The 24,231-nt window shown below is 55.2% G+C and overlaps 1 protein-coding gene across 5 annotated transcripts; it reads right to left on the bottom strand.

Annotated features, from left to right (window-relative positions):
• Window positions 1-1,457: 1,457 nt before the first annotated feature.
• RBCK1 (RANBP2-type and C3HC4-type zinc finger containing 1) lies at window positions 1,458-19,448 on the bottom strand. 5 transcript variants are annotated; one of them, XM_047068448.1, is made up of 13 exons: window positions 19,417-19,448; window positions 18,709-18,798; window positions 17,482-17,626; window positions 11,865-11,958; window positions 11,524-11,722; window positions 10,232-10,353; window positions 9,936-10,109; window positions 8,626-8,786; window positions 7,370-7,481; window positions 4,191-4,370; window positions 3,590-3,688; window positions 3,141-3,284; window positions 1,458-2,161 (listed from the first exon to the last, which is right to left on the bottom strand). In XM_047068448.1, the coding sequence occupies exons 2-13, from the start codon at window positions 18,728-18,730 to the stop codon at window positions 2,081-2,083; spliced, it is 1,533 nt and encodes a 510-aa protein (XP_046924404.1). In that variant the 5' UTR covers window positions 18,731-18,798; window positions 19,417-19,448; the 3' UTR covers window positions 1,458-2,080. The 5 variants fall into 5 exon arrangements, with proteins under 5 accessions (XP_046924404.1, XP_046924403.1, XP_046924406.1 ...); XM_047068447.1 differs by lacking the exon at window positions 19,417-19,448 and adding an exon at window positions 19,302-19,402; XM_047068450.1 differs by lacking the exon at window positions 19,417-19,448 and adding an exon at window positions 19,018-19,225 and having other exon boundaries at window positions 3,141-3,245.
• Between the last annotated feature and the right edge of the window lie 4,783 nt (window positions 19,449-24,231).

The raw sequence follows: 24,231 nt of genomic DNA, 5'->3' as shown, positions 1-24,231 counted from the left end.
GCCTGGCTGACTCCGCTGGAGGACGTGCGCCCTTGATCTCAGGGGTCGTGAGTTGGAGCCCCACATCGGGTGTAGAGCTTACTGGGAAAAAGTGTGGTGGTTTTATAGAGATGAAGTAGGTCATGCCAGTGGAAGGGGACTTGGGGTTCAGGCCAGGGACAGCTCTGAGCCCTAGAGAAGGGAGCTGGGACTGGGTGTGAGAGAGCTAATGGTGGCATGATGGCTGGTGTGTCACTTCCTGGCAGTGTGAGCTGCTCTGAGTTGCACCGTCCCTGAGACTCAATGTCAAGAACAGTAAAATAGGGATAGTCCCATCCCACATGGGCGGTTTAATGAGACGAGCTTTGTGGAAATGTACAAACTGTGAGGCGCTGGGAGTGTTTTAATTCGGTGGGGGTGAACGTTTATTGATCCATAAACGCCTTTAGCCAGCCCGGAGCTAGGACCCCCAAGTTCACCCAGGGAGCGGGCGGTGCCTGCAGGGAAGAACAGGCCGGAGGCTTTTGCCAAATCCGACCAAGAGACCATGGGGCCTGAGGCTCAGCCTGGCTTTATCTTCTTTCCCTGCCCCGCCTTCTCCTGCAGCCTTCATTTCTGTCCTTACAAAGGCCCTCCAGTTGCTCGGAGTGTTTTCTCCACACTTCCATGTGCTGGGATCTGCCCAGCAGCCTTTGTGAGCCAGCAGGCCTGTGGGCTTGCCTCCAGCTTCCTGCCTTTTAAGCGAGTGGCTTTGATGCCCGCCCCAGACCCTCAAGGAAGATGTGTCGCCTCCGGCAGGGGCTGTGAAGCCCATCCTCCGCTTCCTGCCCATACCAGCAGCAGCTGCTCTTAGCAGCGGGCTTCCTTTTGTCTTCCCCTGCTCTGGGAGAGACAGGCTGTCCCGCAAGTCCCACAAGTCCACGGGGCCTCCTGCTGCGTCCTCGGGCAGGTGGCTCGAGTCCAAAGCCCATGGGGTTTGGTTGCAAGTCCGCCCTGGTGAGCTGGCACGGGGCTGTCTGTGGTCAGGGCCCCCGGAAATGGGCTGTCCCCTTGGGAGTAGAGGCATCTGCACTTGACCCACAGTTGGGAGCACTTGCAGCCTGCCCATCTAGGATCCTTCACCCGCTGGCACGGAAGGTGCTGGAGGCCGGAACCTGGGCCAGCCCCGCACCCCTCCGTTTGTACTCCTGACCCTCTCTGCTTGGCTGCAGTCAGACTCTGCTCTGTGCACCCTTGCCACCCTGCAAACTGCCTGTCCAGTTGCGATTGGCCCAAGAGCTTCCTGCCCCTCAAGGTGGGCACAGGGGCGCCTAGACGGAGCGAGGACCCCAATGCTCCGTCACGCCTTCGCTCCACCACTGACAGAGGCCAACCTATCAATTTCCTGCTGCAATTCCCAGATGGCTGGGGATCCTGCCTGCGTGTAGGGTCCCAGCCCACCGCCCTTTCACTCCCTCTCACGACATCATACTCATCCCTTCCTGAAAAGCCATTTTAATTAGCTTACACAGCAGCAAAGAGGGAGCCGTGGACGATGAACCCAATGGGCTGTGCTTTAGAAACCGCCAGGTCTCTCTCGGGGCTCTGAACAGGACTAGCAGCAGTTCTATAAGAGGCCCCAGGCCTCTGACCGCAAAGGCAGGGAAAAGCCGGCCCCACAACGCCGCTGGCGAAGCGGTGGGCTACACGTGTTCAGCAGACGAGGGTGGTGGAAGCGAGTGTGGACTCACACGAGGCTCTCAGAGATTCCATCCTGCAAGACCTCTGGCCAGGGCCGTGTTTAAGTCTGGGTCAGGCAGAGTTCCGAAGAGCCACAGAGAAGAGCTGAGAGGTCTGGCCAGCAAGCCCCAGAGGGAGGGCAAAGGCACTGGGGCAGATGCAGCCAGGGACAACACGCACTGGGAGCTCAGGCTGCAACATCCCTTGCAAACAAAGCCATCCACGTAGCTCAGGGGCCTTGGTCTCCACAAGGCCTCCGTCTCAGCCAAGCACAACGGGCATCTCCCAGGCCACAAATGAGAGCCAAAGCACCAGCCCTGTCCCACAGCAGCATGGGGATGGATGGGGGGCTGGGTCAGCGTGGGGACCGGACCATCCTCAGCTAGTGGCAGTTCTGACAGCTGGGGTGGCAAGGAATCCCATTCACCCGGCAACGGCAGCCCCCACTGGTGTCTCCTGGGCCCTAGAGGATGGGGAGGAGAGAAGGTCATGGCAGTGAAAACAGTGCCCCGCCCCCAGCCCGCCCCGCTGCTCCATCACACCCTCAAAGCCCTGCACACCCCCACTCTGGCCCTTCGCTCGGGCAGGGCCGCCTGCCACGAATGGCTTTCTTGGCCTCAGCTACCTGGCCGAGGCAGTCAAGATCTTTCTGGGCTCCCGCAGCACCCCTAATTACAGGGTCCCAGTCTGTGCTCCCCTAGACCCAGAGCAGGCAAGGGACGTGATGGCTGTCTGCAAATCCTGGGTGGGTCAGCACATTGGCAGCTTGAGAGACGCTCCCTCTGCCTCCGTCCGTCCCAGGGTCCACCTGGATGCAACTACGAGCCCCCGACCCCAGGAACTCAGCCCTGATAAACACAGCTGCCTTTGGCGGAGCCCTTCCCTTGCATGCTTTCATTTGGTTTTGAGGACAAGCCTGCAACACGCCTGCCATCATCTCCATTTCACAGATGAAGAAACCGAGGCTCAGAACAGCCTAACCACACAGCCGGTGTGCACCAGAGCCGGGGACCCGCTCTGCCTCTGAGCCCAGACTGAATCCTCACTCACTGCCCTCTAGGGTGCGGTCAGCAAACTTTTTCTGCAAAGTGCCGCTTCCATCAGGTGTCTGGGGCCATCGGGTCTCGGCCTTTGTAGTGCAAAAGCGGCCACGGACGGTACACAACGAATGCACGTGGCTGTGCTCCCAGAACACGCTGCTTGTGGACGTGAAACTCGCGTCTCGCATCATTTTCACGTGTCACACCAAACAACTTCTTTTCTCCATACTTTTCAACCATTTAAAAAATGTAAAAACCGTCCTCACTTTACAAACTGGATGGATCCAGGCAGGGAGTTGGATTTGGCCCAGGGGCTGTTCCCCACTCTGGGGGGAGGCCCACGGGCGCCTCCCCGTCATGCTCCCCAGCCTCTGCTTCCCCCCGCCCACCCCCAAGACTCACCCCAGGCCCCCAGCGTGGGCCCTTGGTGACCCAGCAGATTTCGGTGTGGCAGACGGTGCAGCGGATCCAGTCACAGCCGTCCTTCTTCTGCACCACGATGCGGCACTGTGGGCAGTGCATGGCCTCGCCCTGCTGCAGCATGGACTGGGGCACGGCAGGTGCCAGCCTTCAGCCGGGCTGGGGCGGCTGCCGGCCGGAGCCCTCCCTGACCCCTGGCCCACCGCAGGGACAAACCGGCTGGCCCTCTGGGGGTGTGGGGTCACTCTCCTACGCTCTTCTGCCTTTTGTAGACGTGCTCCCCGCTGCTCACCCCGTGACCGCTTGTCCTAACCAGTCCCGCTTCTGGATGGCAGTGACCAGCCCTTTCTGAGAGCTGAGAAGCCCCCAACCCGCGGACCGAACCCTCCCAGAACCCAAATCCCCAGGCCTCAGCCTTGACCCTGCCTCACCCTGAGCATCTCTGTTGTCTGCCTGGCGGCCACATCGTTCTGGGCCCGCAGGGCCAGGTCGTCCTGGTACTCCTTGCAGTTCATCTGCTCGTGGATGGCCTGTGGCGGGCGAGGGGCTCGATGTGAGAAGGCTCCAGACCAGTCTGGAGAGACCAGAGATGGGCATCGTCTCGTCTGGTCTCGAGACCAGTCTCGTTAGCGGTCAACCACTGAGACGATGAGGGCGGGGAGCGGCCTGAGGTCAGGGTCCGGCAAGACTGTCTGGGTTTGGGGTCCGGGCTCAATTCAGGACAGGGGTTGAGCATCAGTTTGGGGCCAGGGGCGGGTTGGTCTGGGACTGGGGTTCTATCAGGAGGCCAGAATCAGGGCTCAGTTTTGGGCCAAGGCTCAGGCTAGGCTGAGGTTCCACCGAAAGCCAGGGCTCGGTCCAAGGGTTAGGCTCAGTTTGGGGCCCGGACCAGGCCCCACCATCGACATGCGGCTGTCCATGGTGAAACGACCAGGCTGGGGTCACAGCTCCTTCCCAGGAGAACAAGCACCGAGGTGCAGTGAGCTCCTGGCAGGACTAGGGTGACTGGACAGCGTGGGCCCCTGTCCCCACCTTACACAGCAGGCAGTTGACGTGGAAGCACACTGGGCAGGTAAACTCGTTGACATCATCCTCAAAGAAGCACCATCCCTTACAGTCCGGAGTCTTGCAGTGGTAGCTGAAGGCACTGCGGTTTTCCGCGATGGAGACGCCCAGGTCCAGAAATCGCTGGTAATCCTCGGGGGGCAGCAGCTGCCGAGAGGCCACAACCTTGTTTGCTCGGGGTTCAGAACAGCTGACGAGGGCCCTCCCAGCTACCAAATATCCTCCAGGAAGCCCTCGACCATGAAGTCCAACCCAGCCCTGCTCAGTGTTTAAAAACTCCATTCAAGGGGCGCCTGGGTGGCTCAGTTGGTTAAACATCCAACTTTGGCTCGGGTCATGATCTCACGGTTCGTGGGTTTGAGCCCTGCCTCGGGCTCTGTGCTAACAGCTCAGAGCCTGGAGCCTGCTTCGGATTCTGTGTCTCCCCCTCTCTCTCTCTGCCCTTCCCCTGCTGGCACTCTGTCTCTTTCTCTCTCAAAAATAAAAGCATTAAAAAAAAATTTTTTTTAAATAAAAACTTTCGGGGCCCCTGGGTGGCGCAGTCGGTTAAGCGTCCGACTTCAGCCAGGTCACGATCTCGCGGTCCGTGAGTTCGAGCCCCGCGTCAGGCTCTGGGCTGATGGCTCGGAGCCTGGAGCCTGTTTCCGATTCTGTGTCTCCCTCTCTCTCTGCCCCTCCCCCGTTCATGCTCTGTCTCTCTCTGTCCCAAAAATAAATAAAAAAACGTTGAAAAAAAATTTTTTTTAAATAAAAATAAAAACTCTCATTCAAAAAGTGGATTAGAAGTTCTGGAGATGGACAGTGGTGATAGGTGCACAATGTGAGTGTACTTAATGCCACAGACCTGTACACTTAACATGGTAAAAATGGGGGGAAAAAAGAAAAGAAAAATGGTAAAAATGGGAAATTCTGTTATGTATATTCTACAATTTAAAAAAAAAAAAGTAAAAATGAACAAAAATAATAACCAGCAATGCTGGCGAAGATGTGGTTAAACTAGTATCCTGGTACATCACACTGGGAGACAGCTGTGTGGCAATTGTTTCAACAAAACTTCTCTGACCCTTTAGGACTCACTCCCCATCTACAGGTTTATGCCAAGAAAACAGTGTACAAGAAGAGACACCATTCAAAAAGTTCTTGAAGCATTCATTACAAACTGAGAAACTGGAATTATTAAGAGAAGAGATATAAGCAGGACACATGCCATAGAGATTTATAATAATCCTCAGAAAGGTTCTATAGCAACATAGCAAAAGGTGTATCTATGCGGGTCACAAGTAAAAATCATGCCTACGTTCCCCATGTTGATTGCGGGCTGGTTACGAGAGTTACGTCTGTCAAAATTCACCCAACTGCATGCTTAACAATGGGTGCTTTTTATTGCCTGCAAAGTTCACCTTAGTAAAGCTGATTTAAAAAGGAATAAAATCATGTCTGCCCACAGACACCCAGGGAAACGGAAAAAATGTATCCGGGGATTTTCTGGGATGCGGGGGCTGTGGGTGACTTTTCTCTTTGATTTCTGTTCCGGTCGGTTCTATGTGGTTTAGGCAGGTTTTCTGTAAAGATAAACTCCACTGCGTCACCCTGCTGATCTCTGCCCCTTTCTCCCTCTGCCACACCTGAGCATTCTGAGTCTTGGGTCAACTCCCAAGGCCTCTGGGGAAGCACAGGGCCCTGCGGCCCCCTGGAAGGAGCTCTGGCCCCATCACAATGCCCTTGGCAGGGGTGGACCTCAAGGGAAAAACCCCTGGATGATGACCATGGGTGCCGGGACATCTGGAAGGACTCTATGTCTGGGGGCCTTTCCAGGCCCGAGTGAGAAGGCCTCAGCAACCACCCAGAGCCACCCTTCCCCGGTGCCCCACAGACAACAGATAAAAATGAGGCTGTTCTTGGATGTGGGGAGAAGCTCCCCAAGTTCGACCCTTTCTGCCTCCCCTTTTGGAGCAGAGGTAGACCCCTTGGGCTCCAGGAAATACTTGGTGCAGTCAGGGACGTTCTGGGAAGCAGGATCCTAAGGGAGAGGCAGGAGGTACAGAGGTCTTGCGGATGTGCCTGTGGGGGGGGGGGGGGGTCTCCCATTTGGACCTCAGCCACTTTGACCCTGCCTCCATGTTTTGGTCTGGGAACCCCAAGATGCCCAATTCTGAGAAGGCCAGTCCCGAGCAGTTTAAGAACCACGAATCAGGCCCAGCAGTCGATTTTCCAGGTGGGGAAATGGAGACTCCAAGAGGGCTGGGATCTTGATGATAATCATAATAGTAACAGCGAACACACTCGTGCCGATGTGTGCAACACCGGAATGGATTGCTGGAGAAAGGGCGCCGATTTATTCGTGTCTCCCTGACTCCACACCCTTGGATGGTGCCCTCGCGGGGACTACGGGCTCGAGCATGCTCACGGGGATGGCAGCAAGTAAAAAGAGCAGACGCGTGGCAAGCACTCTTGCACTGGAGCTCCCTGCTGGCTGCTCCGGGACCCTGGAGGCCACCAGCCCGGGAGCAGGCCCTGGCCAGCCTGCCGGTGGGTGACAGAGCAAAGCGGAAACAGGCCCAGCCGCCCCGCCATTGCAAATAAGGCCATCATAAATCAGCCCGTGACAGCTGATCCACCGGCTAAACCCACATGGGACCAGCCAGGCCCAGCTGGAGCTAGAAGAATCATCTGGCTAAGTCCAACCCCGATGACTCACTTGCAGATTCGTGAACTAAATAAACAGTGGTTGTTTGAAGACACTACGTCTGGGACAACTTGTCAGGCGGCAAAAGCAAACGGATGTGAGGGCTCACCCATTACTCTGAAGTCTTTTACACACACGCTCTACTATATATTCTTTGCAACCTTCGAAGAAGCTAACTGCGACCCTAGCTGAGATGAGAACACCAAGGCACGGGGTGAGGATCTGACCGGAGGTCACCCAGGCCAATGGCCCCAGAATTTCCCCATTCTTAATGGCTCTGCTGTCTTTCCTTCCCAGGAGTGCTTTCTTTACCGCCTACTTCCCCCAAGTCCCGTCCTGTTCACTGCTTGGCCCTCAGCAGCCCACACAGAAGGCTCCGGATAAATGTGTGCTGAGACCGGTGCCCCCAACCCCATCCCCACCTGCCAGCTCAGGGTGCGCCCTCCGCCCCTGGCCTTACCGCCCGGATCTCCCTCTCCAGCAGCTTGCCCGAGCACGAGTACGTGTTGTCAATGAAGGGGCAGGAGACCTCGGCCTCCTGGCTGTTGCGGATGGTGCCCTGCAGACACTCCCTGGAGGGGGTGAAGGGCGGGAGGGGGAGGTTAGGGTCACCTGAACCCCATCCACCTGGATTCCACCCCTCACGTAGTGAGGCCTGACCCCAGGTGGGCTTCTCTTCAATTCCCCTCTTCCTTCATATCCCTCCCATAAACCCATCTCCAAAGCGTCCACTTCTGTGCACCCCACAGCCACCCCCCATTGCTCTGGTCCAGGCCCCCATCACTCCTTGCCTGGAGCAGAGCAGAAGCATCCTTCCCGGGATCCCTGGGCCCACCTCGCCCTCCGACACCATTCCCAACACACTGGCCTCACAGTCCCCAGCAGCCCCCCATCCGGATCCGCCCAGAACAAACCTGCTCGACTCACTACGGCTCACAAGAGCCCTGAGGACTTGCCCTCTCTAACTAATCTCTCGGTCCATCTCTGCTCCAGCCACACCGATGCCTGCTTGGCCACAGACAGGCCAGGCACACCGCTGCAGCAGACCCTCGGGTCTCTGCTCAAATGCTACCCCCTTAGGGGCTCTCCTGACCCGCTCCTGGAGCAGGACCCCTGTTCTTTGATCAGAATCCACTAATCACAATCCGCTGGTGCTTAGCATTTGACACAATTTACAATTCCATCAGCGATTATTCGATTAATATCAGACTCTCTCCACCGGAACGTAAGCTCCAAGGAGGCAGGAACTGAGCTGCTTTGTTCCCTCCTGGATCCCCAGGCCTGGCACAGTCCCTGGCACCCAGGGGCCGTGCGAATGTCCGCTGTGGTCAAGGCGGACATGGTCTGCACAGCCCAGGACCGGTGGCCTGGCGGAGCCTCAGAGAAGGACGGTCTGCCCACCAGCCAGGCGGAGAGCGGGGCTGGCTCAGTCTGCCGGCGCTAGGGCCTCAGTGCCCTTGGCTGGGCCTGCCGCAGAGAGCGGCAAAGGGCGCAGGCTCTGGAACCAGAATGCCTGAGCAGTGTGGCCTTGAGCAAGCGGCTGGCCTCCGAACCTCACATTCCCCCTCTGCAAAATGGGGAGACAGCGCCTACCTCGCAGGTTTTTGTGAGCGTCCAATGAGATGTAAGCGCACAGGCCCCACCCACTCTCAGCCCTCCGGTAATCGGCGGCTGCGACAAACGCTGCGTTGCTGGGGGTGGGGTTGGGGGCCGCACCTGCAGAAGGCGTGCAGACACTCACGCAGCACCACGGCATCGCCGGGCGCCAGCACCAAGTAGCACACGGGGCACTCGGTGGGCTCGGTGTTCAGCACCAGGCTCCTCTGATCCAGCTGGACGTGTTGCAGGTAGTTTCCCTCCTGCTGCTGCTGCTTCCGCTGGGCACACGGGGCGGGGCCGCGGAGCGGGTCAGGGTCTCGGGGGAGGGTCAGACCAGGAAGGGGGCAGGACCAGGGGGCCAGGTCAGACCCCGGAGGCGGGGCAAAGCTGGGGGAGAGTCAGGATCCCTGGGTGGGGGTGGAGGTGGCCTGGCAGTGGGCGGGAGACGAGATGATGGGAAGGATGGGGCCAGGGCAGGAGGGGAGGCGGGGAAGCCAGTGACAGGAGGCGGGCCAGGCAGAGGCAGGTTGGAGCTGCAACCAGGGGTCAAGCCACGAGAGGGAGTGATGGCAATAGTGAAGGGAAGGAGTCTGAGGGGGTAGTCTGGGGGTCTTAAGAGAGTTCACATCCCCGCCCAGAAGCAGGGCGGGGGGTGGTGGAGTCGGAGCCCGTCAAGGTCAAAGAGTGGGTCAGGGGTATGGGGGTGGTGATAAAGCTAGAGAGCAAAGCAAGACCGGAGAGAGGACGGGGTCTGGGCCAAGGTTGTAGGTAAGACCACGAATGAGGTCATGGCTGGGGTGGGGCAAGGGCAGCACTGGGTCCGAGGAGAAAGCAGGTGGGGGGCACCCAATCAGAATGGGGGACACTCAGGGTCTGGCATCTGTGTAATCAGGGCTTGTGTCAGGATCGGGGGGCATAACTACGGAAGGGGCAGGACAGAGGGCGGGGCCAATCTTACAGGGAGCAGTGAAGGGCCCGGTCCAGGCTCCTAGGAAGCCAGGGGTGAACCCCAACGGGGAGGGAGGGGGTCGGGAGTAGCAGGGTCCAGGGTGAGGTCATGTCTAAGTGGAGCAGTAACTATCACAGGTGGATAAGGGGAAGGTGGATACGAGCGTGGTCGGAAACAGGGTGCGGGAGTCACAGCCTGGGGCAGTCGTGTGCACGGTGGGTGTGTGTCAAAGCTAGGGGCGGAGCCACAGCCGAAGTGGGGGCGGGGCATGTGATCACAGCCTGGGAGCAGGGTCTCAGCACTTAAGACCTCCAGGAGAGGGCGGGCCACAGTCAAGTGCGGGGTCAACAGCAGCGGGGGGGTCAGGAGGGGGCAAGGCAGCCACGGGGTTGGAGCGGCAATGCGGAGGTGCCTCCCGTCCCACCGTACGCCTCCCCGCCCGGTCCACAGGTGTTTGGTCCGAGGCCGCCGCGCCCACCTGCTGGTACTGGCGCAGCGCCTCCTCCTCGCCCGCCAGGCGCGCTCTCTCCTCCTCGTCCGGCTGGTACGAGGCGGGAACCTGGTAGGCCTCAGGCCGCGCCCGGCAGCACATCTCGCAGCCAGGCCTCGTGGGCTTGTTAATGAAGGTGCAGCCGGGGCACTGCCAGCCCACCTGGGGGCAGAGTCGGAGGGTGTGGGGCTGAGCACGGCGCGGGGAGGGGTCCGGGAGCGTGGAGGCGGAGTCGGGGGCGGGGCGCGCGGTCAAGGGCGCGCGCGGAGGTGGGGGCGGCTTACCGGCGGGGGTTCGGGCGCGGCTTCGGGCTGGCCCCGCCCCGGCTCCTGGGGGGCTCCGGGCTTGGTGGGGGCTGGCTCCAGGGGGCCCCGGGGCTGAAGCGTGAGGTCCTTGAAGCCCAGATCTAGGGAGGAGGATTTAGGGGGTGCCAGACCCACGCAGCCCACTTGGCGCACATTCTGTGTCAGCCGCGCGTCCCGCACAGCTCCGCTCCTTCGTCTTCTCCCTCCTCCCTGGGGGAGTCTCCAGCTCGGTTCCCCAGGTGAGCCCAGACCTGGCTGAGTGTCGGGCTCCCACAAAGTCAGAGTCCCTCCTCCACCCGTGAATGCTCCCGCGTGCTCCCGGCTTAAAACCCCTCCGCCTAAAGACAGGCCTCCTATGCTCAAGTTATGCACCTAGAAGAACAAACACTTCTGTCCTGCTCCTGCCAAATCCTGAATCTGCACCATTCATGAAGGGCCATCGGACAGAAAAGCGGAAAAACAAACAAACAAACAAACAAAAAACTGGCTGGAGTCTTCAAGTATCAGGACAGTCACAGGAAGACTAGGGCACCAAAGACTGAAAGACCCTGGGAGACACGACGCCATGGCCAGGTCTCCTGCTATAAAGGACATTAGTGAGACAACTGGTCAAATCTGGGTAACATGTGTGGATTAGATAACAGTACTTTATCATTGTTGGTTTCCTAAATTTGGTAGCTGTATGTGGTAATGTAAGAAAATGACCCTATTTTAAAGAAAATGCACACTGAAATTTTTAGGGGAGAGGGATACATCATGTCTGCACTTCAGAACCGTTCAGAAAACAGAAGTATTTATGCATATAAAAACAGTTGTGTATAGAGAATGATAAAGCAAAGCAGTTGTGGTGAAACGTTAATATTTGGGGGAATACACGCGAAAGGTCCTTGGGAATTTGTTATGCAATTCTTTGTACAACTTTGCACCTTTTCTGTGTGTCTGAACTATTTCCAGATAAAAATTTTAAAAATTGAGAATAAATGCTATTATTATCATGGTATCCAATTTACAGATTTAGAAACTGAGGAGTGGAGACAGGAAGGGCCTGGCCCAAGGTCACACAGCTGATAAATGCTGGGGCCGGGGGCTGGACTCAGCCCCTCTCCCCCAGACCACCGGCTCCAGAAATGGCTCCCTCCGGGGGGGTGTCCTTTGTGCACTATGGATAAGGTCCTCCTGGTGAGAGTTCCTGACCAAAAGTCCACGGACTCTGCTCCCTCTTGCCCTGCGACCTCAGATGAGTCCCGTGCCACTCAGAGGCAGAGTCTCACCTTCCAGCATCCGCAACTGCCTCTCCCGCTGCAGCTCCTGAGGGTTAAGTGAGGTGTTGCAGGCTGACAGCAGGTAGAGGTAGGCGCTGTCCCCATTCCGCCGCACCCCATGGGAGTGCAGGGTTTCCTGGTCCCGGGCCAGCCGCTGCCCAATGACCCACTGCTGTAGGACGGGTGGAAAGCCGTAGTCCAGGAATACCTGGCGGGGACATGGAGAGAGGGAGAGGGGAAAGGGAGGACCAGAGTAAAGAAAAGCGGACGTAAAATGGGAAGCGTCTGCCCTGATGTTTCCCTTTCGTGTACCCCCTCCACTTCCGCCTGCACCCCCCCCCCCAACTCACCATGTCCTTGAGGGAAGCCACTGTCATGTCCGGACGCACTGTGAGCCAGATGGTGACTGTGTGCATCTGAGCATCCTCCACACTCACCCACAGCCTGCGGAGAAGGTCACAGGTCCAACCTCAGCCACCAGCTGCTGGCACGTACCTGTCTGCACGCTTGTGCACGCAGCTGCACGTGTACATATACACACGCACGTGCCCACAGACGCCCAGCCTGGGTTAGGAGGCCTTTCCTGGATTCCCGCAGCCCTGTGCTTCCTCCTGAGTCAGAACCCGCTGCTTAAACCCCTGCGGTGGCTCCACGCTCTTCTGAGAATCCAATCCGGACTCACTGCGGCACACGAGGGCCTCCGTGATCCGGGCCCCTCCCTACTCTCCAGCCTCCTGTCATTCCCTCCTTTGCTCTTTAGCCAAACCACCAATCGTTGTTATTTACTATATGCCACGATGCTTCAAAGCACTAAATATGTTTCTTTTTTAAAATTTTTTTAAACATTTATTTATTATTGAGAGACAGAGCATGAGCCGGGGAGGGGCAGAGAGAGGAGGAGATACAGAATCCGAAGCAGGCTCCGGGCTCCGAGCTGTCAGCACAGAACCCGATGCGGGGCTTGAACGCACAAACCGCGAGATCGTGACCTGAGTCGAAGACGGACGCTTAACCGACTGAGCCACCCAGGCGCCCCAGCACTTAGTATGTTTTAGCCCATTTAATCCTCTCCACAAACCCAGGAGGTAGATACTATTGTCACTGCTGTTTTACAGATAAATGCACGAGGCACGGACAGGTTACGCTGAGGCTACCAAGTAACACTGAGACTGTGAGAGGCAGGACTTCAACCCAGTGTTATTCCAGAGAAACACCAGCTTTCTCAAGGAAGGACCCTTCAACATTTCTGGAAGATCAAAAGCATGAAAGGGAAGGGCTACGATGAAAAAAACCAGAACTGGATCCCAAAGGACACAGACACATCAGAGCACAGAACAAGAACAGCAAGAAATAATCAGTAAATGAGGACGAGTTCCTGGAAATGTACAAAGTGACTCCGGACTAACCTAACCTTTAGATCCAACTACAAGTTCACAAGAAAAACTGGAGATACTTAAATGACACCCCGAGGTGGCAGTTAATAAATCCAGCATGTGGGGGAATTCTGGAGGTCCAAGACCAAGGTTCTTAAATTAATGGCATAAAAATAAAGAGGAGGAATTAAAAAGACAAGATTAAGAAAGGATACATGTCGGGGCGCCTGGGTGGCTCAGTCGGTTGAGCGTCCAACTCCGGCTCAGATCATGGTCTCGCAGTTCATGAGTTCGAGCCCCGCATCGGGCTCTGTGCTAACAAACAGCTCAGAGCCTGGAGCCTGCTTCGGATTCTGTGTCTCCCTCTCTCTCTCCCCCTCCCCTGCTCATGCTCTGTCTCTCAAAAATAAATAAATGTCGGGGTGCCTGGGTGGCGCAGTCGGTTAAGCGTCCGACTTCAGCCAGGTCACGATCTCGCGGTCCGGGAGTTCGAGCCCCGCATCAGGCTCTGGGCTGATGGCTCAGAGCCTGGAGCCTGTTTCCGATTCTGTGTCTCCCTCTCTCTCTGCCCCTCCCCTGTTCATGCTTTGTCTCTCTCTGTCCCCCAAAAAAATAAACGCTGAAAAAAAAAAATTTTTTTTTTAAATAAAAAAATAAATAAATAAATAAATGTTTAAAAAAGAAAGAAAGAAAGAAAGAAAGAAAGGATCCGTGTAGATCTTCTCTGGCTCCTAATTGGAATAACCCAACTATAAAAACTGTCAATGAGATAATCAGGGAAATTATACTATAAACTGTATTAGGGGATTTTAAGGGATTATTCTTAATTTTTTAGATGTGATAATGGTATTGAGGTTAATAAGCAAGTCATAGGGAGGTAATGTACAGGCATGGTGACTATCGTTAACATTTCTGCCTCATGTATCTGAATACTGCAGGCAATAAATCCTAAAAGCTCTCATTGCAAAAAATAATAATAATAAGGGTGGCTGGCTGGCTCAGTTGGTAGAGCATGTGACTCTCGATCCCAGGGTGGTGAATTCAAACCCCATGTGGGGTATAGAGAATACTTAAAAAAATAATACGTAAGTATGTGAGGCAATGGATGTTAACTTACTGTGTTCATCACTGCACAATTACATACATGTACCAAGTCATTATGTTGTGCATCTAAACTGGTTCTGAGACTCGATTTCCAACGTGTGGATGGGAAGAGGCAGGCTCCTGCAATTCTCAGGCACCAGCAGGGCGTCCTCCATTTCAACTCAATTCTGACCCAATCTACCCAGAAACAGCAGCAGTGCCCGCAGCTTGAGGACTCAGTCCTACGAGACCGCCCCCTCTCAAATGGCAGTCGTAAGCCGGTACTGCGTCATGGGATACAGAATCGGGAGTTCCAACAGCCCACTCCTGGGATTCCGTTAATTTGCTAGAGCAGTTCACAGAACTCAAACATTTTGCTTACGAGACCACTGGTTTGTTATGGAAGGACATAATTCGGGGACAGCCCGATGGAAGAATCTGGAAGAGATGCACAGTGCGAGGCATACCATCCGGGAAAGGGTGGTAGCTTCCCTGCCCTCTGGAGTGCTCTAGCGTCCCCAGATCTCCACGTGTTCACCAACCCAGAAGCTCTGTGAACCCCGCCCTTTTCAGTTTTTATGAAAATCTCATTACATAGGCGTGACTGATGAAACCATTGCCACTGGGGACTGATTCTACCTCCAGTCCCCGTCCCCTCCCAGGAGGTCAGGGGGATGGGACTGAACACTCCAACCCTCTAATCACACTGGCTGGTTTCTCTGGTGAGCAGCGGCCCCCATCCGGCCCCCATCCTTAGGTGATCTAGGGAGGTTCCAAAGGTCACCTCATTTGCACAACAAAAGGCACCTTCACCACTCGAAAAAACGTAAGAAGTTCCAAGGAGCTCTGTGCCAGGAAAGGACAAAGACCAAGAAAATATTCCTTATTATAGTTCACAAGATCACAACACCTTAAACTAATACAATGTCCTGTGTCCATTATAACTCGGTAAAACTCAAAAAGAAGATTGGGCACGAATGTTCACAGCATCATTATTCACGTTAGCCCCCAAGCGGGAAAACCCCAAATGTCCATCAAATGATTAATAGAGAAAATGTGGTATATTCGTACAATACATTATCATCGAGCAACAGAAAGGAATAAAGTTCTGATACGCGCCACCACACGGGTGAATCGAGAAAACAGGATGCTAAGTGAAAGGAGCCGGACACAAGAGGCCACATGCGGTATGATTCCATTTCTGCGAAATGTCCAGACTAGGCAAGTCCCTGGAGATAAAAGTAGATTCGCGGCTGCCTAAGGCTGGGGTTGGGGAAAGGGAGGGAGACGAGCAGAGACTACAAATAAAAGCACGGACTGCGGTCCTTTACAAGGCGATGGAAAGTTACTAGGCAGCAGTGAAAAAGCAGGTGGGAGGGGGGAAGATAAGCACCACGATTCACTGAGTGAGTGACATGTGCCAGGCATTGTGCTAAGCATTCCGAGAGCAATTCAGTCTCCTGGGGAAAGATGACCAGCCTCCGTTCTCCCTTGCCTCTACTTGCTAACAGAAACCCTGAGTTCTAGTTGGATGCCTGGTCGTGTTTCGTAGCCTCCCTTCAAGCAGAGCGTGGCTGTGAGAATACCTTCTGGTCCGCAGGAATTGAGTGGAAGAAGTGTGTGCAACTCTCTGAGCTGTGCCCTCAAGGGTGGGAGCGGGGGTCCCTCTTCCCTTCTGCAGAGGCCGCTTTTGGCCAACAGGCTTGAACGGCAACTTGAGTTAAGACAGACAGAAGGGGCCACAGCGACCATCACCGCGCTGAATGCAAACAGGCTCATTAAGCGACCCACCTCGAAATATCCCTAAGCCCCCGCTGACAAAGGGGTCACTCACACCAGGCACAGTGGCCAAAAAAGGGGAAACTCCAAACGTCCCCATATTCTCTCATTCTCCCCTGTAGCTCTAGCCCCCCACAGACAGTCCCTGCTTTGCTGTCCTGCCCACCGCTCCCTGGTGGTGTCTTCAATACAGTTCTATCTCTTTTGTTCTGCGCCTGCACAGCCAGCTTCTACCCAACTGGGTCGCCCCACATTTGGGGGCCCCCATCTGGCTGGGAGACACCACACCTTCCTCCCTACCGGCAAGAATGCTGATGGGATGGCCGGAGCTGGAACAGCCATTTTAGACCATGAAGCGAACCGCAGAATGGAGCCCATGAATGGCAGAGCAACAAAACAGAAGCCTGAGTCTCCGGGGACCTACAGGAAGCACAGCCCCCACGTACAGACTGCCTGCCACCAAATTTATTTATGCCACCATTACTATGTTTTTTCTGTTATATGAGGACTAACATTCTATATGTGTTGTTTTTTTTTTTTAATGTTTACTTATTTTTGGAAAAAGAGAGAGAGACAGAGCACGAGCAGGGGAAGGGCAGAGAGAGAGGGAGACACAGAATACCCAGCAGGCTCCAGGCTCTGAGCTGTCAGCACAGAACCCAACACCGGGCTCGAACTCGCAAACCAGGAGATTGTGACCTGAGCCGAAGTCGGACACTTAACCGACTAAGCCACCCGGGAGCCCCGAGGACTAACATTCTTTTTTTTTTTTTTTTTTAACGTTTTATTTTATTTTTGAGACAGAGAGAGACAGAGCATGAACGGGCGAGGGGCAGAGAGAGAGGGAGACACAGAATCGGAAACAGGCTCCAGGCTCCGAGCCATCAGCCCAGAGCCCGACGCGGGGCTCGAACTCACGGACCGCGAGATTGTGACCTGGCTGAAGTCGGACGCTTAACCGACTGCGCCACCCAGGCGCCCCTCCGAGGACTAACATTCTAATACACCTTCTAATAATCCTATGAGATGGCTTACTATTATTGCCTCATTTTTAAAATCAAAAAACCTCTGGAAATTCTGAGAGGTGAAGTGACTTGCTATAGATCTCACAGTGGATGACAGACAGAGCTCGGGTTTGAAGCTAGGTCTCCTGACACCAGAACCTGCCATTAAGAATAACTGGCGAGGGGCGCCTGGGTGGCGCAGTCGGTTAAGCGTCCGACTTCAGCCAGGTCATGATCTCGCGGTCCGTGAGTTCGAGCCCCGCATCGGGCTCTGGGCTGATGGCTCAGAGCCTGGAGCCTGCTTCCGATTCTGTGTCTCCCTCTCTCTCTGCCCCTCCCCCGTTCATGCTCTGTCTCTCTCTGTCCCAAAAATAAATAAACGTTGAAAAAAAAAAAATTTAAAAAAAAAAAAAAAAAAAAAAGAATAACTGGCGAGAGGGGCGCCTGGGTGGCTCAGTCGGTTGAGCGTCCGACTTCGGCTCAGGTCATGATCTCACGGTTTCATGAGTTCAAGCCCCGTGTTGGGCTCTGTGCTGACAGCTCAGAGCCTGGAGCCTGTTTCAGATTCTGTGTCTCCCTCTCTCTGCCCCTCCCCCGCTCATGCTCTGTCTCTCAAAGATGAATAAACATTAAAAAATTTTTTAAAAGGAGAATAACCGGCAAGAATATACTGCGGCCCACTGGGTTCCAGGAAGCCCTAAGACTTAGGCCAGTCGTGCCCTCCTCACCTGATGTCCTGTGTTGGGGAGACCTCAGGCTTCAGTTGCACACTCAGGGGCACCCGTTGCTCCGCCAGCCAGATGGCACACTGCACTGCCACGTGTTCATCCCCGCCTGCCACTGCTCGGGTGAGTCTGAGGGCCATCTCCTCGGCTGAAATCCAGTACAATGGAAGCAGGTTAGCACACGGTTTATTTTCCAGGAGCTGAGGGAGAGGGAGGTGGTGGTCCCTTGCACCTACTGCTTCCTCTGTCTCCCTGGTGAACTCCTACATATCCTTCAGCACCCAGCTTAAAAATCCCTTTCTCTGATACTCCCCATTCCCCCTCCCTGTTCATGTAGTTCTATTTGTCCTTCAGACTCCCAGGCCCCCAAACTTCCATTCATTTATGTGACAAGGATTTACTGAGCTCCTACTGTGTACCAGCCGCTGTCCCAGAAACTGGGATTCGGCAGTGAATAAGATAAACGGGTCCCTGTGCTGACAGACCTCCCGGCCCAGCAAGGAGATAGACAGCAGAAAAAAATTCAGGTTGTGATCCACGCTGGCAAGGAAATAAACAGCATAAGGAGATCAGGGAAGGCCTCTAGGAGGAGGGGACACTGAAGCTGAGACCAGGAGAAGCCAGATGTGTCCAAACCCGGTTAGGGAAGAGTATTCCTGGTGGAGAGAAAGGTCAGGGCAAAGGCCTTGAGCCAGAAATGATTGGATGGGAACAGAAAGAAGCCAGTGGGGCTCCATCAGAATGAACAAGGGGGTGAATGGGGTAAGACTGTGAGGTCAGTGAAGCCAGAAGGGAACTGTGGGCTAACCGAGGGCTCTGGCCTAAGAACACAGAGGGACACGGGGTGGGTTTTGAGCAGGGTGATGACATGACCTGACATGTTCTACAATGCTGGGTGGAGGGGGCAAGAGGGGGCGCAAGGACCCCTGGTATTTAGGTCAACTGAGATCTGTCTCCTGCACCAGCCTGAGAGATCTCCTGTGTTCTCTGGGAGCTCTCCACCCCCATCACAACACAGTGCTGGCTCGTGGTGGCCTCAGGGACACGCCATAGTTGAAGGACCAGCCCCTGGAAGCAACCAGGCCCCAAAGAAGGAAACTGAGGGGCAGGTGGATAGAGGGAGGGTGCGGTTAAAGCCACCTCTCCCACCCTTCAGGGCAGGGGAGGCCAGGTCCTGCCGGGGCCCACCGCCTAAAGGAAGTTTCCCAGCCGCTTCCAGGCTGTGCCCACCTTTCTTGGTCTTCTCGTCCATCTGGCGTGGTTGCGCCCATGCCCCCAGGCGGGGGCAGCAGCTCCGGAGAAATGCTATCCCTGGGTCACCTGGGAGAGGGCGGATGACCACAAGTAATTCAGTCCCGGCCGCTGGCCTCCGGCCCGGCCCGAACCCTCTTTATGCCTTGGTGTCCCCGGATGGAATCGGGTAACATCACAAGCACCGGAGACCGGGTATGGGAACGGGCTGGGACCCTGCGTGGGAGGTGAAAGGGCAAAGGGCACCGAGCCAAGCCCACAATGGGCGACAGAGGAAGCGGGACAGACCTGGTGCAGGGATGAGGGTGATGCCGCACAGCCGGGCGCTGTTAGTCCCTGGGGAGGGCCCTCCCCCCAACTTCTCGCTTCTGGGAACACCCCTGGCGCCGGGGATTGCAGCCACACTCCCTCCCCTGGCGGGGCGGCCCCAGACAGTCGGGAGGGGAGGAGAGCAGCTACAGCGAAAGGGAAAGTGAAAGTGGAGGCCCCGGAAGTGGGGCAGCAGACTGTCGGGACATCCGGACACCCTCCCCCTCAACCGCCCGGCACACCCGGCGGCGACTGGCACCTACGCAGTCCCCGGCGGCGCCCGCCCTGCGCCGGGGTCGCGGTGGTCCGTGGTGCTCAAGGACCTTGACCGGGGTGACCCCTGTTGGGCTGATCCGGGACTCCCCGACCCTCACTCACCCGGCAGGCCGCGCCCGCACCGCCACGGGAAGGGGCGGGGGGCGGGTCTGGAGGGGAGGGGCGGGGCAGTGGCCGCCGGGGGCGGGGATTGGACGGTATGGGGGCGGGGCTCAGCCCTGCATACTCACCGGCACCCAGGAGGGTCAGCCCCATCCTCAGCTCCGTTTGCGAAACACAAACCGAGGCTCTATCCGCATTAGGCTCCTTGCTTCTCCTTTTGGCCCCAACAGGGCCCCAGCCCGCTGCCAGACAGTCCCTAGAGTGTAAATCAAACCGCGTCACTCCTCAAAACACTCCCGGTTCTTCCCAACACTCTCATAGCAAAGTAAAAACCGAGATCCTCTCCACAGCTGCAAACTGCCTCCCCTCCTCTTACTACTTTAAGCCTAAAAAATAAAACAGCCAGTTATTTTCCAAAAAAAAAAAAGGGGGGGGGGTTATTCAGGAATAGCCAAGAGTTGCAGTTTGGGACATTCAAGCTGTGAAAAACCATGGGCAAATCTAACAACGCATAGAAACATTACTGAGATGGAGGGAATTGGGAGGCATGTTTTGAGCCAAAGTCCATTGGAGAAAAGCAAGAGTTCAGGGTGATGACACTTTCTCACTGGCTGAGTTACAGAAGTAGTGAATTTCTTGTAGGAGATCCAATGCACATCTTTTCCCTGTTGGGCTTGTAGTTGAGTCTTTCCTGTTGAGGACTCTGTTGGGGTATGTAATTGACAATTCTTCCCGTAATAGACCTCCGCAGTGGTACCTGTCAGAGCTCCCCTTCCTGGATTCCCCACTCCACTTCCGGGAGGAATGTTCAACCCATGGCTCACTCCACTCAAACCCACTGGCCTCCTAGGTCCTGGAATAAGGCAGACACACTCCACCTCGGGATCTTTGCATGTGCCATAACCCCAGTATCGTCATGGCTTGCTCTCTCCCTTTAGTTTAGTCGTTACCCAAAACTCTTCCCTGTTCACTCAATCTGAAATTTCATATACCCACATACATCCAGCATTTAATTTTTTTTAATGTTTATTTCCTGAGAGAGACAGACAAAGACAGAGTGTGAGCGGGGAGGAGCAGAGAGAGAGGGAGACACAGAATCCGAAGCAGGTTCCAGAATCCGAATCTGAGTTGTCAGCACAGAGCCCAATGTGGGGCTCAAACCCACCAGCCACAAGATTGTGACCTGAGTCGAGGTTGGACACTTAACTGACTGAGCCACCCAGATTCCCCCTTCCAGCATTTTAGATCCTCCTTCCTGGCTTCATTTTTTTTTTTTTTCTAAAGCATATACTACTGGGGTGCCTGGGTGCCTCAGTTGGTTGAGTGGCTGACTCTTGATTTCCCTTAACCAACTGAGCCACCCAGGTGCCCTGATCTGTGTCTGGTAATATTGCCATCTGAACTCTGAGTGTCTGTTTCTGCTGATTTTCACTTCTGTTGCCTTGTTTTCCTCTGGTGACCATTGCTGGCTTTTGATGGTTGTGGTCCCTTCAGCCCTGAGGTTACCTGCACAAATGTGTATTGAGGGCAGATATTTTCTTTCAGGTGTTCTTGTCCTACCCTTGGGCCTTCAAGGGCAGAGCTGGCAGTCACTTTGGACATCCTTCAACCCCGTGGGGAAACTCCTTGATCATTCAAAACTGGGTTCAGGCCCGCTGTTCATGATGTACGTGACCCTGGACAAGATCTCCCCTCTCTGGGCCTTAGCTTCCTTCTCTGTACAACGGTGATCGTGATGGTCCCTCCTTCGTAAGGCTCTTTTGAGGATCTGTCTCAGTTCCTGGTTATTGATGTCTAACAAGTTACCCCAAAATTTAGGGGCTCAGAACAACAACAAACATGTAGATCTCACACAGTGTCCGGGGTTTAAGAATTCAGGAGCTTCTTAGGTGGTTTTGGCTCATCAAAGTCTCTCAGCGGTTTTAGTGAAGATGTTAGCTGAGGCTTCAGTCATCTGAAGGCTTGACCAGGGTGGAAGATCAGCCTTCGAGAAAGCTACTCCTATACCTGGTTGGCGCTGCTTTGCGGGATGTCTAAATTCCTTGCCACCTGTGCCTCCCGGAAGGGCTACTTGAGTGTCCTTGAAACATGGCTGCTGGCTTTCCCAAGAGCAGATGATCCTGGAGAGCAAGGCAGGAGCCATGGTATGTTTTATGGCCCAGCCTCCCTCCTTCAGACGGACAGTGGTCCCCACGACCGGGGAGGGCAGAGTGACCCCTGTGCGGGACTGAGGCATTGCCGCAACCCTGGGCCACGAGTTCCGGGATCTGACACGGGTGCAGCACGTGACCACCTACAGCCTTGTTGCCCTGCGAGCACCGCCTTCCCGCACCACTACGGCAAGGCCATCCCCAGCATGCGTTGCCACACTCGGGCATGCATCCTGGATGTCGTGCTGCCATTTGTAGCGTTTTATCCTGTCTACACACGGGGGACCCAGGAGTTTGTGAAAGCCAAGCGGAAGAATCCGGCTGCTTATGAGAATGACAAACGAGCCACTCATCTGGGTGATGGCTCCCTGGGCCGGAAAGATCCTTCTCTGGGAGAAGAGCCTACATTGTAGTGTCTTGAAGACATAATACACTTCATGGGGCGCCTGGGTGGCTCAGTCGGTTAAGCGGCCGACTTCAGCTCAGGTCACGATCTCGCGGTCCGTGAGTTCGAGCCCCGCGTCGGGCTCTGGGCTGATGGCTCAGAGCCTGGAGCCTGTTTCCGATTCTGTGTCTCCCTCTCTCTCTGCCCCTCCCCCGTTCATGCTCTGTCTCTCTCTGTCCCAAAAATAAATAAAAAGTTTAAAAAAATTAAAAAAAAAGACATAATACACTTCTTGTGGGAAGCAAAAAAAAAGAAAAAGAAAAAAGCCATATTCCTTCATTTTCATAATATCCTATTTGTTACACCTATCGACCCGGCTCAGGATGGGAGGGAACTACACAAAGGCATGGATTCCATGTGTCAAGGATCATAGGAGGCCATCTTGGAGGCCAGCCATCACATGTCAAATGAGATAATGCGGGTAAAGCGCTTAGAACCATGCCTGACACGTGATGTGACCTCAGTAAACACTAACCATCCCTAACAAGTGCCCTGCTTTGTTCGGGGCATATAGCAACCGCTTTCATTTAGTCATTCAACAAACATTTATTGAGCAGCCCCGTGCGCCAGGCACTGTTCTAGGAGCCGGGGAGACTGCGGTGAACAGAACATAGCCCCTGGCCTCATGAAAGTCCCAGACATAGAGTGTCCTGCCACGTAGGGCTAAGTGCTATGATGACTGGCTTCACAGGCGGGTGGGACTTCGACCCATTTTATACCTGGGCCCGGGGTCAAACAAGCTCTGCGAGGAGCCGAAATGAGCTCTGAGTCCCCAAGGAGTTCAGGATTTCACCAAACACAGAGGTTCTCCAAATTGGCTGCTCAGTCGCATCGCCCCGGGGAGCTTGTTAAGGCGCACACCCGAGGCAGTCTGACTCACAGGTCAGGAGAGAGTTTGGGGATCTGCCTTGTAAACAAGCACCCCAGGGGACCGATGCAGGCGACTGACCCACCACCTCTGAGACTCTGTTCTGTGTGAGTCAGTGATGCAGGGCAGGGCCAGTCCTGCTCCAAGGAGGGTCCAGCGTCCAAGGAGGGGTAGGGCTTAGCCACACAGAGAGGAGGGGAACAGGCTGGAGCCCAAAGACACGGAGCAATTTGTCCAGGGACACACAGCCTGCAGGGGCGGTTTGAAGCACACGGCGGTCGGCTTAGTCAGTTGATCAAGTATATCCCGTGTTGTGTATTTAAATCAATCCATCAATCAATAGCCATAAATTCTTTTCAGGGACTCCCAGCAAGAGGGAGAATCTATTTTCCCACCTCCCGAATCTGGCTTCGGGGCACGCTTTGGCCAATGGGACATTTGCTGATGCAACACAAACACAACAAGCACCTTGGCCCCTGCCCTCTCTTGTTTTTTTGAAACGCAAGAGCACGACAGGAGGGGGCCCAGGGCTAAGCCTGTTGGAGGCTGAGACTTCCTGGAGCAGAGGTGACCCACCCAGGTGGGCGTCCCTACAGCCTGCTGACTGACAGACAACGGGGCTGTGAGTGAGCCTGGGCACCCCTCTAAGCAGCAGCTGCCTGGGGCACCTGGGTGGCTCAGTTGGTTACGTGTCCGACTCTTGATTTCGGCTCAGGTCATGATCTCATTGTGAGATCGAACCCCATGTCAGGCTGCGCTGAGCATGAGACTGCTTGGGATTCTCTCTCTGCCCCTCCCCTGCTCTCTCTGTCTCTCTCAAAATAAATAAATGTTTGTTTGTTTTTTAAAAGCATTGGCAGCCTGCCACAGCGCGAGTAAGCCAGCTGAGCCCAGCCCAAACTGCTGAGCCAGAGAATCAGGGACCATTAAGTTTTGGGGTTTGCGATGCAGCAAAGACCTGCGACAGCCTAGTAATGGGGTGGGGGGGGCGCGGGGGAAATTTCCTCCCTTCACTTGGGGCAAACTGTCCTTAGTCGCGGTCATTAACACTAACTGCCCAACAGACAAACTCGAGATCACCAAGATCTCACACAGGAAGCCTCGTGTGTTGCTCAGTAAAATCCAGTGTGGAGCTGGTGGTCCTCCTCCAACTTGTAGCTAAGGGCACCGGGGCCTCGAGGTGGCCTGCGTTAAGGACAAGAGGAGTGGAGGATCACCAGCTCTCAGCGCCCTCACAGTGGGCGTTTCCAAGCACGCACAGCCCCCCATTGGTCAGAACTGGTCACATGATTGTAAGGTGGGGCAGGGCAGCTAGGGGAGCCCTTGAAGTACTGGGGACGCCCACCGCCCTA

This window comes from Lynx rufus, unplaced genomic scaffold (assembly GCF_022079265.1).
Source record: "Lynx rufus isolate CCGP_SWC_20201006 ecotype Redwood Valley unplaced genomic scaffold, mLynRuf1.p SCAF_8, whole genome shotgun sequence".
In the NCBI taxonomy this organism is placed as follows: Eukaryota; Metazoa; Chordata; class Mammalia; order Carnivora; family Felidae; genus Lynx; species Lynx rufus.
The sequence above is the reverse complement of the archived record's forward strand: the minus strand, read 5'-3'. Positions and strand labels throughout refer to the sequence as shown.